We start from the raw sequence: 11,235 nt of genomic DNA, 5'->3' as shown, positions 1-11,235 counted from the left end.
TTAATAATTATTTGCGTGATATAGTTGCATGCTGAAAACAAAAGATGTATAAAGTGTTGATATTGATTTCCTATGGAACAATTAAAATATTTTTATACTTACTTAAATGGACAAATGAATTGACAAAATATCAGTAATCTTTGAATACAAATAATTTTCTCGAGTTCTTGCCAAAGAAAGGCAACAAAAAACAAGCAAGAACCCTACTTTCAAATTCAGATTTTGGCATACAGGATTTTACAACCAAGAGTTGTTTCATGATGAGCACTATATATTCATCAAACCATAATCAAAGAAAATTGAATACACGAATTAACAAAAGAATATACGGTGGATTGCTATCATATTCACCACTACTTCAAAGACTTCATATGATACAAATATCTCTAACATGGAATCTTAGAGGTGAACCACTCCATGACCGAAAATGGAGCCTTGATCAAAGCCAGAGCAAACTCAACTATGAGGGTCACACAAAGGCAACATGGGCATATGCATGTCAAAATCAACCTGAAAACAATTCAATTTCATCAACCTCTGAAAAGAAACAACCCTCAAACCAAAAATTATCCGTTTACGTTTATAAGCTACACACCAATTATCATTTATATATTCAACACAATTCATATTTTAAACGAATCTAATAATTGAATAATTAGTAAGTAATTAGTTATTGGTATTATTCATGGAATAATATTAAAAGGGAAGCATTGAATCAGTGCTTAAGTTGTCTCTGTGGTTTGTATCTCATGGATTTAACTCAATTTGACTGAAGTTGCATGACACGACCCAATTAAGGGACCAAGTTCTTTACCATCTTAACTAATTTTACATCTATAAAAAATCGATAATAGATATTTATCAATTGTAAATAGATATCAGAGAGTATATATAAAAAAAAAGTCAACAACACTTACCCAACGATCCAAACAATGACACCCACAAGAGAGATTAGGAGAGAAACGAAGGCAAAAGGTAGGCCTAACAGAAACCCAATAGGCCTGCATTTTCGGTCCTCATCAGAGCAACAACAACACATTATATATGGATTTGATAAATGATAATGCCCTTTTTTTCAGTGCTTACTGCCTTATGTATAATGTATCTGAAGTTTGCTACTACCTCCTATTTTTTAATTTCTGAGAAGGCAAATACAATATAAATTATAAACTACCACATTGACGAGGGAGCACAATTATAAATATTATTAGAAAAGATTACTCAACTAGTAGTGTCTTTTTATTGTCCACGTGTCATGTTATGTGATATTGTAACATAAAAATTATGCAAGTGGGATACTTAATATTGATATTGGGATACTTAATATTGATATTGATATATGATTAAATATTAATTAAATAAATAAATAGATGACTTGTTTTGAACTTTTAATACTAGAAATCTGTCAGAATTAGATTCTTATAAAAGCCACACAAACACGTAGCTATTTTCGCCGGTTACCAAATCAAGTTGATTACCAATAATACGATTTCACGTTGATTATTATTGCGTCTTTCAACGTGATTAACAGACCTTCCTCCTTGCACACGACACTCGCTTGTAGATATGGATAAAGATTTAATTATAATTTTATAAAAAAAAAATTATCCTTTCTGGGGATAGTCAATTAGATGTTGCAAAGGCAAAGCCAATTGAGTAAGGCCATGCAATATCTATGTTGGCCATGCTAAGTTTGAATTATTGAATGTGATGCAATATTTAACCTACTCTATGGTGATGCTAATCATCATATATGTCAAATAAGGACCACCAAAGGAGGTAATGCTCTCTTTGACCATTTTGACGACCAAAATAAATTACATAGGACAACAATATATTCGGCTTACTAGTAATTTGGGAAAATAATGACATAGGCATATATCAGGAAAGTTTTCATGCATCATAAAAAAAAGGTAAAGTATATTTTGTTCTTGAATTTAGTAAAAATTTTAAAAATATTTTTAAATTTTATTTTGTTTTAATTTTGTCTAAAAAATTTTTAATTTGCATCAAATATATTTCTCATAGCTAAATTTTCAAAAGATTTAAAACTAATCCAACAAAAATATATAAAAATTATATTTGATTTACTTGTGTTGGAAGGATGTTCTTATGAAATTGTCGTTGCATTGGTCTTAAAATTTTTGAAAAATTAGCGGCCAGAAATATAATTGATGCAAATTGAAAATTTTTGAAATAAAATTGAAACAAAACAAAACTTAAGAGTAATTTTAAAACTTTTGCCAAATTTCAAAAATAAAATATACTTTAAAAATTATGCAGACAATTAATTGTGTATTACAGCATTAATAAAAATAACTAACTTTCAAACTCACTATTCAAAAGTCATCTAAACTTATAAATCTGATTGAACAATAATACACAAAGCATCAAAATTAAACTTTTTTATCAGGGTACAAGTAGACTTTCCTATACTTATTGTAGATTGTCATATCCCAATCAAGCTAATACAAACCACCTTTAGTGTTGGATAATAAATAATAAACAAAGAATAAATTATTACAAGAATAAAGTCTTAATTATAGCAACTGAAACTTTTTTCTTGTAGTTGTTGATTGTTTACTCTCTTTTAACTGTCAAATTAGCATTTCCTTAAAAGAAAAAAGAGATATTAAAAGGGAAAAAATAAAACCAAGTGGTAGAAATTGTTAGGTTCGCTGTTGATATGAACACCAAAAATGAGTAGAGATAAAAAAAGGTAAAAAACGTAAATAAGCTAAGGGAGTTGAGAAATTACGCAAATCTGCCAAACTGAAAATCGCTTTACGAATGAGTCAGAGCACATTTCTATGTAGTTCGAATTAAGTTGGTTCGAACTCACTTTCCATGTAATTCGAACTAAATAGGTTCGAATTACACATTATAACCCATATCAACATAATTCGAACCAATTTGGTTCGAACTCTAACTCCATAATTAGGTTCGAATTACACACATCAAGTAATTCGAACTAGCTTGGTTCAATTTACACAGATCATATTTCGTACTAGGCTGGTTCGAATTAGTGAGGACCAGACCTGTATATATACGGTGTGAACGTGAGTTGCTATTATTAGAGGGGGGTAAGATGGCTAGTGAGGAAAGTTTCGTAGTGTTGGTTTACCACAGAGGATCCATTAAGAGGAAAACTCGTTCCAGTGTGAAGTTCACTGATAAGGATCCTCTCTGTATTATCGTCAGGCCTACGACGAGGTATGAGGACCTTGTTAGCTCTGTACTGCTGAAACTTGGTGTAGAAGCCGTGAAACGGGTTAAGAAATTTTTTATCGAATTCCAATCACGGTGCTCCAGGAAACCATGAAGTACGATTGTTTCACAATCGGGAGTGATGAGGACTTGCAGGTCATGTTTCATTGTCGCCGACAGTTTCCAGAGGTGAGGACACCAAAACTGTTGGCAAAGTTGGTTGACGCGGTGTCCAACTCGGGGGGTTCGAACCGGAATACCACCACTTTAGCCACGGTAGCCGGTTCTAGCTCCAGACCAGCCGTTGCATCTTCCTCCGTCCCTGCGTACGAGCCACCTGTCCAACATGTCGCCTCCCCTTCGTTCGCTGTTGATCTCAACGGCAGTGTAGGCAACGAGGTCGGAGAAGGGGAATATCTGCGAACCTCTTTACAGTGTGCTGTACCGGCTGGGGTTGGAGATGGATTCTTGGATGATCCAGAGGACGATGATGTCGAGCCGGATATGATTGCTGATGACAGTGGCGATGATGTTGGAGCAAGTGAGCCTGCTGGGGCGGGCGGTGGTTCTAGCTCTGGCACGCAGCAGTACCCTCCACATTTTTCCTCTTTGGACTTGGATGCCATGAGGCAGGAGTGGGTTCCTGGGCAACCGACTGGATTTGGCGCTAGAGATGCTGAAGGGTCTGCAGGTCTGACAGAGTTTCAGGTTGGTCAGCAATTTCCGGATAAAGAAGAGGCCCTCTTAAGTGTCAAGACTTACAGCATCCGTCGAGGGATACAGTACAAGGTCGTGGAGTCTGACTATCGCCAGTATGTGGGCAAGTGTTCTGAGTTTGGCAACGGGTGCACATGGTTGATTCGGCTTAGTCTCTGACAGCAAAAGGGAGTTTGGGAGGTCAAACGTTACAACGGACCGTATACTTGTCTCGCCACCTCCATTTCCAGCGACCACAGGAGTTTGGATTACCATGTGATATCGGCATTCATTATGCCAATGGTTAGGGCTGATGTATCCGTCAGCATCAAGGTGCTCCTAAATGCCACCGCCACACACTTTGGGTTTAGGCCGACTTACAGGAGGGTCTGATTGGCGAAGCAGAAGGCTGTTGCCCTCATCTATAGTGACTGGGATGAGTCGTACAACGAGCTCCCAAGGTGGGTGTTAGGAGTCCAGTTGACGATGGCTGGTACTGTTGCAGTCCTAAGGATGAGCCCTGTTCGTGTCGGTGGACAGTTGGACGAGTCTCGAGCTTATTTTCACAGACTATTCTGGACGTTTCCACCGTGTATCGAGGCATTCCGTCATTGCAAGCCCCTAATTAGTATTGACAGCACCCATCTGTATGGCAAGTATGGGGGAACGTTGCTTGTCACGATTGCACAGGACGGGAACTCCAACATACTCCCTGTTACATTCGCATTAGTCGAGGGTGAGAATGCTGAGTCGTGGTCCTTCTTTCTCTCCCACCTGCGTCAGCATGTGACACCGCAGCCGGGTCTGCTGGTTATCTCGGACAGGCATAACGGCATCAAGGCCACGCTTGAGGCTCCTGACGGAGGCTGGTTACCTCCGCCTGCATACCGGGCATTCTGCATTCGACATGTTGCGGCAAATTTCGCCCTCACCTTCAAGGGCAAAGACGCAAGGAGGCTACTTGTGAATGCGGCGTACGCTAAGACCAAGGTCGAGTTCCATTACTGGTTTGATATTCTTAGGTCCGAAGACCCTGCGATGTGTGACTGGACGAACCGGATTGAGTATTCGTTGTGGACACAGCATTGTGATGAGGGGCGTAGATTCGGACACATGACGACGAATATATCTGAGTGTGTGAACTCGATCCTCAAGGGTGTCAGAAACCTTCCTGTGTGCTCGCTAGTGAAGGCAACATATGGAAGGTTGGCCGAATTATTTGTTCGCAAAGGGAGAGAGGCTGAGGCGCAGATGGGAACCAGACAACAGTTTAGTCAGCACTTGGTGAAGTATATAGAGGCCAACTTGAAGACGGTTAGGTGCTTCACGGTTACTGTATTCGACAAGGATAACTCCGAGTTCACCGTCGCAGAGACAACTCCGACTGGTTCTTTCTCACTGGGTAGCTACAGAGTCTCGCTTGCATCTCAGACATGTGACTGCGGATACTTCCAGGCACTTCATTTCCTGTGTCCCCACGCACTGGCATGCTGTGCCTACTCACGGCTTACATGGGAGCCTTACGTCCACCAGGTGTATTGTCTTAGTTCGGTCTTCAGTGTGTATCGGATGGATTTCACACCTCTCATTCCGGAGGATTTCTGGCCACCATATGACGGGTCGACTGTCATCCCTGACCCCAATAAGAGGCGTGCGAGAGAGGGTCGTCCGAGGTCCACTCGGATACGGACCAATATGGACGAGGCAGATCCGAACCGGCTAAAGAGATTTTGGCTTTGTCGGCAGCCCGGCCACACACGTCGGAGTTGCCCACAGCTCGGAGGAGCAGAGCACACACGGGGACATGATTAGGTGTATTTGTGGCTTTGGTACTTTTGTTGTTTCAATTTCGTGTTTAGATTCCACTATTATCGGTTTTCTTACTTGTAGTTGATGACTGATAGAATTTGTTAACGTTAGTGCGATGTACTTTGAATGGGATTTTAGTTAATGAATATGTTCTATCTGCGTAGTTTTAAATGAAATGTATGTCTAATGCACACCGGAATAAATAACTGTACGAGTTTTTTTAAGACATGATGTGGAAACTATGTTCGTAACTTAAATTGCTGTGTGGAACGAATTCTTAGTAATTCTGAGAAATTACGCAAATCCGCCAAACTGAAAATTGCTTCACGAATGAGCCAAAGCACATTTCTATGTAGTTCGAACCAACATGGTTCAAACTCACTTTCCATGTAATTCGAACCTATTAGGTTCGAATTACACATTGTAACTCATATCAACATAATTCGAACCAATTTGGTTCGAAGTCTAACTCCATAATTCGAACCAATTAGGTTTAATTGGTTCGAATTACTTGGTGACTTTCTTCATTGTAATTCAAACCTAATTAGTTCGAATTATGGAGTTAGACTTCGAACCAAATTGTGGAAAGTGAGTTTGAACTGTGTTGGTTCGAACTACATAGAAATGTGCTTTGGCTCATTCGTGAAGCAATTTTCAGTTTGGCGGATTTGCGTAATTTCTCAACTCCCTTGGCTTATTTACGTTTTTTACCCTAAAAAAAATTTCTATCCCGATGTAATTTCATTTGGTTTGTGATAAACTAACAGTCACACTCATACACATAAAGACCTACCTTCAGATGAAATCATTGAAATCAAAATGCACTTTTACAAAGGTCCTAAGTATTAGAACAAATATATTGATATTGGATTTATAAGTGGTTCCTAATCACCTTAGCGGGGGGGGGAGGACTCCATGTTTGCTTCTTAAAGAGTAAATGATGTTACAACAGCAAGACTGAGACCGAACCTAGTTACTGGTCAATTGTCATTGCTTCTGAGCCTCCACTTCCATTCTCCATCCCATTCTTAAGTTCCTCGGTTGCTATTCTCATCTCCTCAACCAGATTCTTCTGCTCTTCCTCTACCGTGTTCTGCAACTCATCCACCTGAAGAAAGGTTAAGCAACAGCGACAGAATAAATGTTACTGTAAGTTGTTTTACAATGCACAACATTTTCCTTTCCAAAATGCAGGATGCCAGGATACAACATACAACTACAAGATGAAATATTAGATAGAATAAAGAAAAAAAAATTACATATATGCAGTTTTCCTATCATTCTAAGCATCACACAACATATATTCAGCAAGCTTAAAGATTTAAACATGGCACAAGATTTTAAGACATGAAAATCAGTGTTGTTTCATAAATTTAAAAACCAAATACTGTAGTCATAAATCTTGGCCTTTTAGAAGGATTGGCTTGTATTTAAAATTGGCAATCTTTGATCGATATGTACCAAAAATATTAAGTACAGACTGGAAGAACAACTTCAGCAACACAGAAGAAGAGAAAAGCAGAATATAAAACTGTTTTGAAATTTTTGAACGGAAGAGTCTCACTGTCTGAATCACAATCACCATCGACATACTAATTCAACAGTTTCAATTTTACATCTGACAAAGGTGAGCATAACAGAGATATAAATCTCCTGCAACCATCAAAAATAAAGATAATAATTGTGTTAACAAGTATGACAATATAAGTTTGGATAAAGTTGGAACTTTTTAAGAATGTTGGACTTAGATGGGAGGGTGCTTACATTTGCAAAATAGCACATGGTCACAATATGTTACTATAAGGAACGTAAGGAAATGACAAATATGGCATAACTCTTGCACATTTAATCCCAAATTTTAGACTAGCTTTATAAGATAAGAATAAGCATTTGTGTTGAGTTCCATTATCATTAGCGCAAAGCGAGAATGGATAGAAAGAAATGTACAATGTGAAGTGTAATTCACCCTTTTATAGGGGGATGACTAAAACTAATAACAAGTTAACTGGATCATTATAGAAGAAATGCTGAGAGAATGAGTTACTACTAAGCACTAATTCACTAAACCCCCAAGTCTTATCTCCTTAGGCAGGGTTGCCTATACGTATTACATGAGGCCATAGTTCCTTGTCATAAATCATATCTGAATTAAACCCATTTAAGCTTAAATCTCTAGCATAACATGAATTACTACATTGATAACTTTTTCTATTATGGCTATGTGTAATACTTGTTCTCCACTAAATAAAATCTCCTTAACATTACTAAGAAATAATAAAGAAGAAAAAGTGAGACATGCTTGAGTCCAACTTTCATACTAGTATGCCACAACTATTCCTCAGCACAAATGACTTGTTCTGTCTATCTGTCTTTTAAAATAGCATTCTATATTTCTGTTTTTGCATTCTCTTTTACAAAAATGAGTTCTATTTCCAAAATCAGTCAGACTGCACCAATAAGTAATGCCTCTATGCATTCCATGGCAAACCTATCAATTTTAAATCATCATGCAATTTCAATCTAGAGTATTTAATTGAATGCCGTATGTGACCAATGGCAGCTAGATATTATGAACCTATACAATTTATGTATTTTTAGAGTGTTTAGTTTTACTTTGACATCATGATGCAGCCAGGACCAGGAGCATTTTTTCCCTTTTCAATAAAAGAAGATTTGTGTTGATCATAAGAAAGACTATACAAGAAAGAAGATGGAAAAGAGATCCTCTACACAGAACCAAAACATACAAAAAGAACTATGAACAAAGCATAGCTTTCCAATCTCTCAAAATATATGAGCGAATATCCTCTAAATAGTCTGTGTACTTTACATGAACAAGAGGCCAAGCACTTGAACTCTATCTATCACAAAACATGCTTGTCATAAAATAAAAATGAAATTGAAGGTGCAAGAATTGCACTTCAACCACATACTCCAGTTGGGGGCATACATAAGGCATTGCCACAAGAATTTGGCCTCCTTCCCATTTGTTATACCCATAAAGCTTCCAAAAGCCGAGGACATTATATAGAGGGTTGAAGAGAAGGTAAATAACGGAAGTGGGTGTGTAAGTGGAAGGGAAAGAAGGGTATGTGTGGGTGGAATACTGGAATTGACCTCCTAGCATAGGATCTAATAGAATCAAATTTTAATACCAAATTGGATTGAAATACTAGATGTTCCAATTTGCAAATGTACTTCACTTGATTATACTAAACTAAACATGCTCTAGAGTAAATTACCAACGTTTAATTGAGTTTGGAACTATTCAATTAAACTATATGAAAGCCATAATTCATAGTATCTACATTTACCACACAGAAGCATAACAGATAAACACAAAAAGGCAACCCTAAACCACAAAATTGATTCAAATTCTACAAAAGAAAAACAACAGAGCAATCAGATAAAGCCATCAATGCATATAGCATAAGCGACAACCACTCACCACATGCAACAGAAGAGCGAATTGTTTCTTCCGAAGCTCCAACAATCTGGAACCAGCAGTATTCTCCATGTCCAACGCCATGATTTCTTTCTCCAATTGCGTAATGAGCTTCTGCGTCTCTGACCTTGGCGGTTGCTGAGCAATCAATTTCCTGATAGCCTCACACTCCTCTTTATGCCTTCTCTCAACTTTACTCTCTTCCAGAATCTTCTTAAGATCTTCAATGTCGTTCTGCGCTATCAAGATCTGCCGATTCGTTTCGTCCTTGAGCTCGTTGAAATTCTCCTGCTCTCTGATATTTGCATCAACAATGGCTTTGCTCTTCAGAAGCGGGATCTCAAAAGTCGTGAGCTCCTGCAAGAACGCTCTCGCGAGCTTATCGCAGTCGCTGTAGTTGTCGGCGTCGTCCTTTTCAACCTCGGAGACGAAAGCGGTGAACTTCTTCTGAAGCTTCTTCAATGGAGGCTCACCCCTCGTTGTTGTTGTGCGAGTGAGAAGCCTGTGTTTGATGATGACGTCATCTTCGGCGGGACCGAAGGCGTATGTGGCTGCAACTGCCTCTCCCCGCCCTGAAACCTTTCTCCCTTTCAGCATCTCAATTTCTTCACAAAGCCATTCTCAATTCCAAAGTTAGAAATTTGGACCATCAAACCGTTTTAGTTATTAATTTATTGGTTTATTAGTCCAATCGATTTAATTAGGATTCAACTGAAAAAATTATTTTATAATAAAATAATAAATAAATTATAAATAAATATTATAAAATATTTTTTAAATTTAAAACTATACATAAAATATCATCAACTAAATATAATTAATCATCAAAATATGTAAAAATTTCTTTCAAATTTGTTGACAATTAATATAATTACACTTCTATTAAAAATAGCTGGATTGAATTGTAATGCACAAATTAAAGATAAAAATTTTTACTTTAATGTAGCTGAGTAAAAAAGCAAAACAAAACAGACCCTTTTAATTTTTTTACGCTTATAGGCTTCAGTATAATCATTATCATACAAGAAAAACTTTCTTGAACGAATTTATGACAACCAAAATAGACGCTACTTTTGCCTGAATTGTACAAGATATGATTAATACGGTTAAATATTGAAGTTAGTTAATCAGACCAAAAAAGAACATTTTTCAATTGTCTCACCGAGTCTAACCAGATAGAACAAACATCATTGTGTACTATCGTAATTCTAGATCATATCTTACTTTTTCATCAAGCAATGAAACAACAAACTCAGTTCCAGAGGATGTTATTATCTTCACCAGCTCCCAATTCCCATTTGAAAGTTGAAGCCAACACTGAACCTTCAGAAATAAGGGAAAGAAATAGAAAATTCTAAACTATCCATGCCTTAACTAATAATGAGAACAGAAAAACTCGTCGTCCATATCCTGAAAAGGAATAACCTGTAGGGGAGTGAGAACGTCGTCCTCGCTTGTTCTCACTATAGGGTTACAGAAATTGCTATAACAAGATACGTATGAAATAAAACTATTTTTAGAGTACAGTGATCATTGCTCGTCTTATGAGTCTTTCCAAAAACCATGGGTTCACATTCGAAATCCAGAAAATCCTTTTCGAAGACTTGGTAAATTTCTCAAATATTGTATAACAAAACCTTTTTCCTTTCTTGTAAAATCTGAAAAATTTTTCCTAGACAGTATGAATGACCAACATGTCCCAAACATAGGTTCAATTAAGTCTATGCTGTAAGAGTTTGATTTTTCATACTTTTCTAGACCACAACCATGAAAGCAGTTACCTACGCGGTATAAATGATCATCACATCCCAAACAATTCAATCATCAACCAATTCATCACAAACCAACCAATCAAACACAATCACAATTAATGTAATTCAAACAAAATCAATAGCAATTACAACAATTTTAGTAGTTAGCAGTTAACATAAGTATTCACATAGGCAAACCAATTACAATATGTGACTGGCGGAAAATTGCCAGTTAAGAATTTCTAAAAAAATAACATTGTAAGTACAGTTCTTAACTGACTAAAATTTCGCTTATCAATCTAAAAAGAGTTGTCACAATTTAGAATC

General features: G+C 37.1%; 4 protein-coding genes across 4 annotated transcripts; 2 read left to right on the top strand and 2 right to left on the bottom strand.

Annotated features, from left to right (window-relative positions):
- Positions 1-235: 235 nt before the first annotated feature.
- On the bottom strand, positions 236-1,148 carry LOC107474056 (signaling peptide TAXIMIN 1). Its single transcript, XM_016093642.3, has 2 exons — positions 918-1,148; positions 236-510 (listed from the first exon to the last, which is right to left on the bottom strand). Exons 1-2 carry the CDS (start codon positions 1,037-1,039, stop codon positions 387-389), a joined length of 246 nt encoding a protein of 81 aa, XP_015949128.1. The 5' UTR covers positions 1,040-1,148; the 3' UTR covers positions 236-386.
- A 1,940-nt stretch (positions 1,149-3,088) lies between these two features.
- Positions 3,089-4,083, top strand: LOC107474047 (uncharacterized). Its single transcript, XM_016093633.1, has 2 exons — positions 3,089-3,271; positions 3,313-4,083. Exons 1-2 carry the CDS (start codon positions 3,089-3,091, stop codon positions 4,081-4,083), a joined length of 954 nt encoding a protein of 317 aa, XP_015949119.1.
- Positions 4,084-4,389: 306 nt separating this feature from the next.
- On the top strand, positions 4,390-5,715 carry LOC107474048 (uncharacterized). Its single transcript, XM_016093634.1, has one exon. It carries the CDS (start codon positions 4,390-4,392, stop codon positions 5,713-5,715), a length of 1,326 nt encoding a protein of 441 aa, XP_015949120.1.
- Positions 5,716-6,488: 773 nt separating this feature from the next.
- Positions 6,489-9,798, bottom strand: LOC107474041 (THO complex subunit 7A). The gene is made up of 2 exons (XM_016093628.3): positions 9,161-9,798; positions 6,489-6,820 (listed from the first exon to the last, which is right to left on the bottom strand). Exons 1-2 carry the CDS (start codon positions 9,752-9,754, stop codon positions 6,686-6,688), a joined length of 729 nt encoding a protein of 242 aa, XP_015949114.1. The 5' UTR covers positions 9,755-9,798; the 3' UTR covers positions 6,489-6,685.
- Between the last annotated feature and the right edge of the window lie 1,437 nt (positions 9,799-11,235).

This window comes from Arachis duranensis, chromosome 2, assembly GCF_000817695.3.
Source record: "Arachis duranensis cultivar V14167 chromosome 2, aradu.V14167.gnm2.J7QH, whole genome shotgun sequence".
Taxonomy (NCBI): domain Eukaryota; kingdom Viridiplantae; phylum Streptophyta; class Magnoliopsida; order Fabales; family Fabaceae; genus Arachis; species Arachis duranensis.
This window is presented reverse-complemented; position numbering and strand designations above follow the sequence as displayed.

What these genes read in the sequence shown, in the direction of transcription:
- LOC107474041 (XM_016093628.3), bottom strand. Translation starts at nt 9,754, where the DNA reads ATGCTGAAAGGGAGAAAGGTTTCAGGGCGGGGAGAGGCAGTTGCAGCC. An exon ending in TCGCTCTTCTGTTGCATGTG is followed by an intron (nt 6,821 to 9,160) that starts GTGAGTGGTTGT and finishes ACCTTTCTTCAG; the next exon opens with GTGGATGAGTTGCAGAACAC.
- LOC107474047 (XM_016093633.1), top strand. Translation starts at nt 3,089, where the DNA reads ATGGCTAGTGAGGAAAGTTTCGTAGTGTTGGTTTACCACAGAGGATCC. An exon ending in GTGTAGAAGCCGTGAAACGG is followed by an intron (nt 3,272 to 3,312) that starts GTTAAGAAATTT and finishes ACGGTGCTCCAG; the next exon opens with GAAACCATGAAGTACGATTG.
- LOC107474056 (XM_016093642.3), bottom strand. Translation starts at nt 1,039, where the DNA reads ATGTGTTGTTGTTGCTCTGATGAGGACCGAAAATGCAGGCCTATTGGG. An exon ending in GTCATTGTTTGGATCGTTGG is followed by an intron (nt 511 to 917) that starts GTAAGTGTTGTT and finishes AATTGTTTTCAG; the next exon opens with GTTGATTTTGACATGCATAT.
- LOC107474048 (XM_016093634.1), top strand. Translation starts at nt 4,390, where the DNA reads ATGGCTGGTACTGTTGCAGTCCTAAGGATGAGCCCTGTTCGTGTCGGT.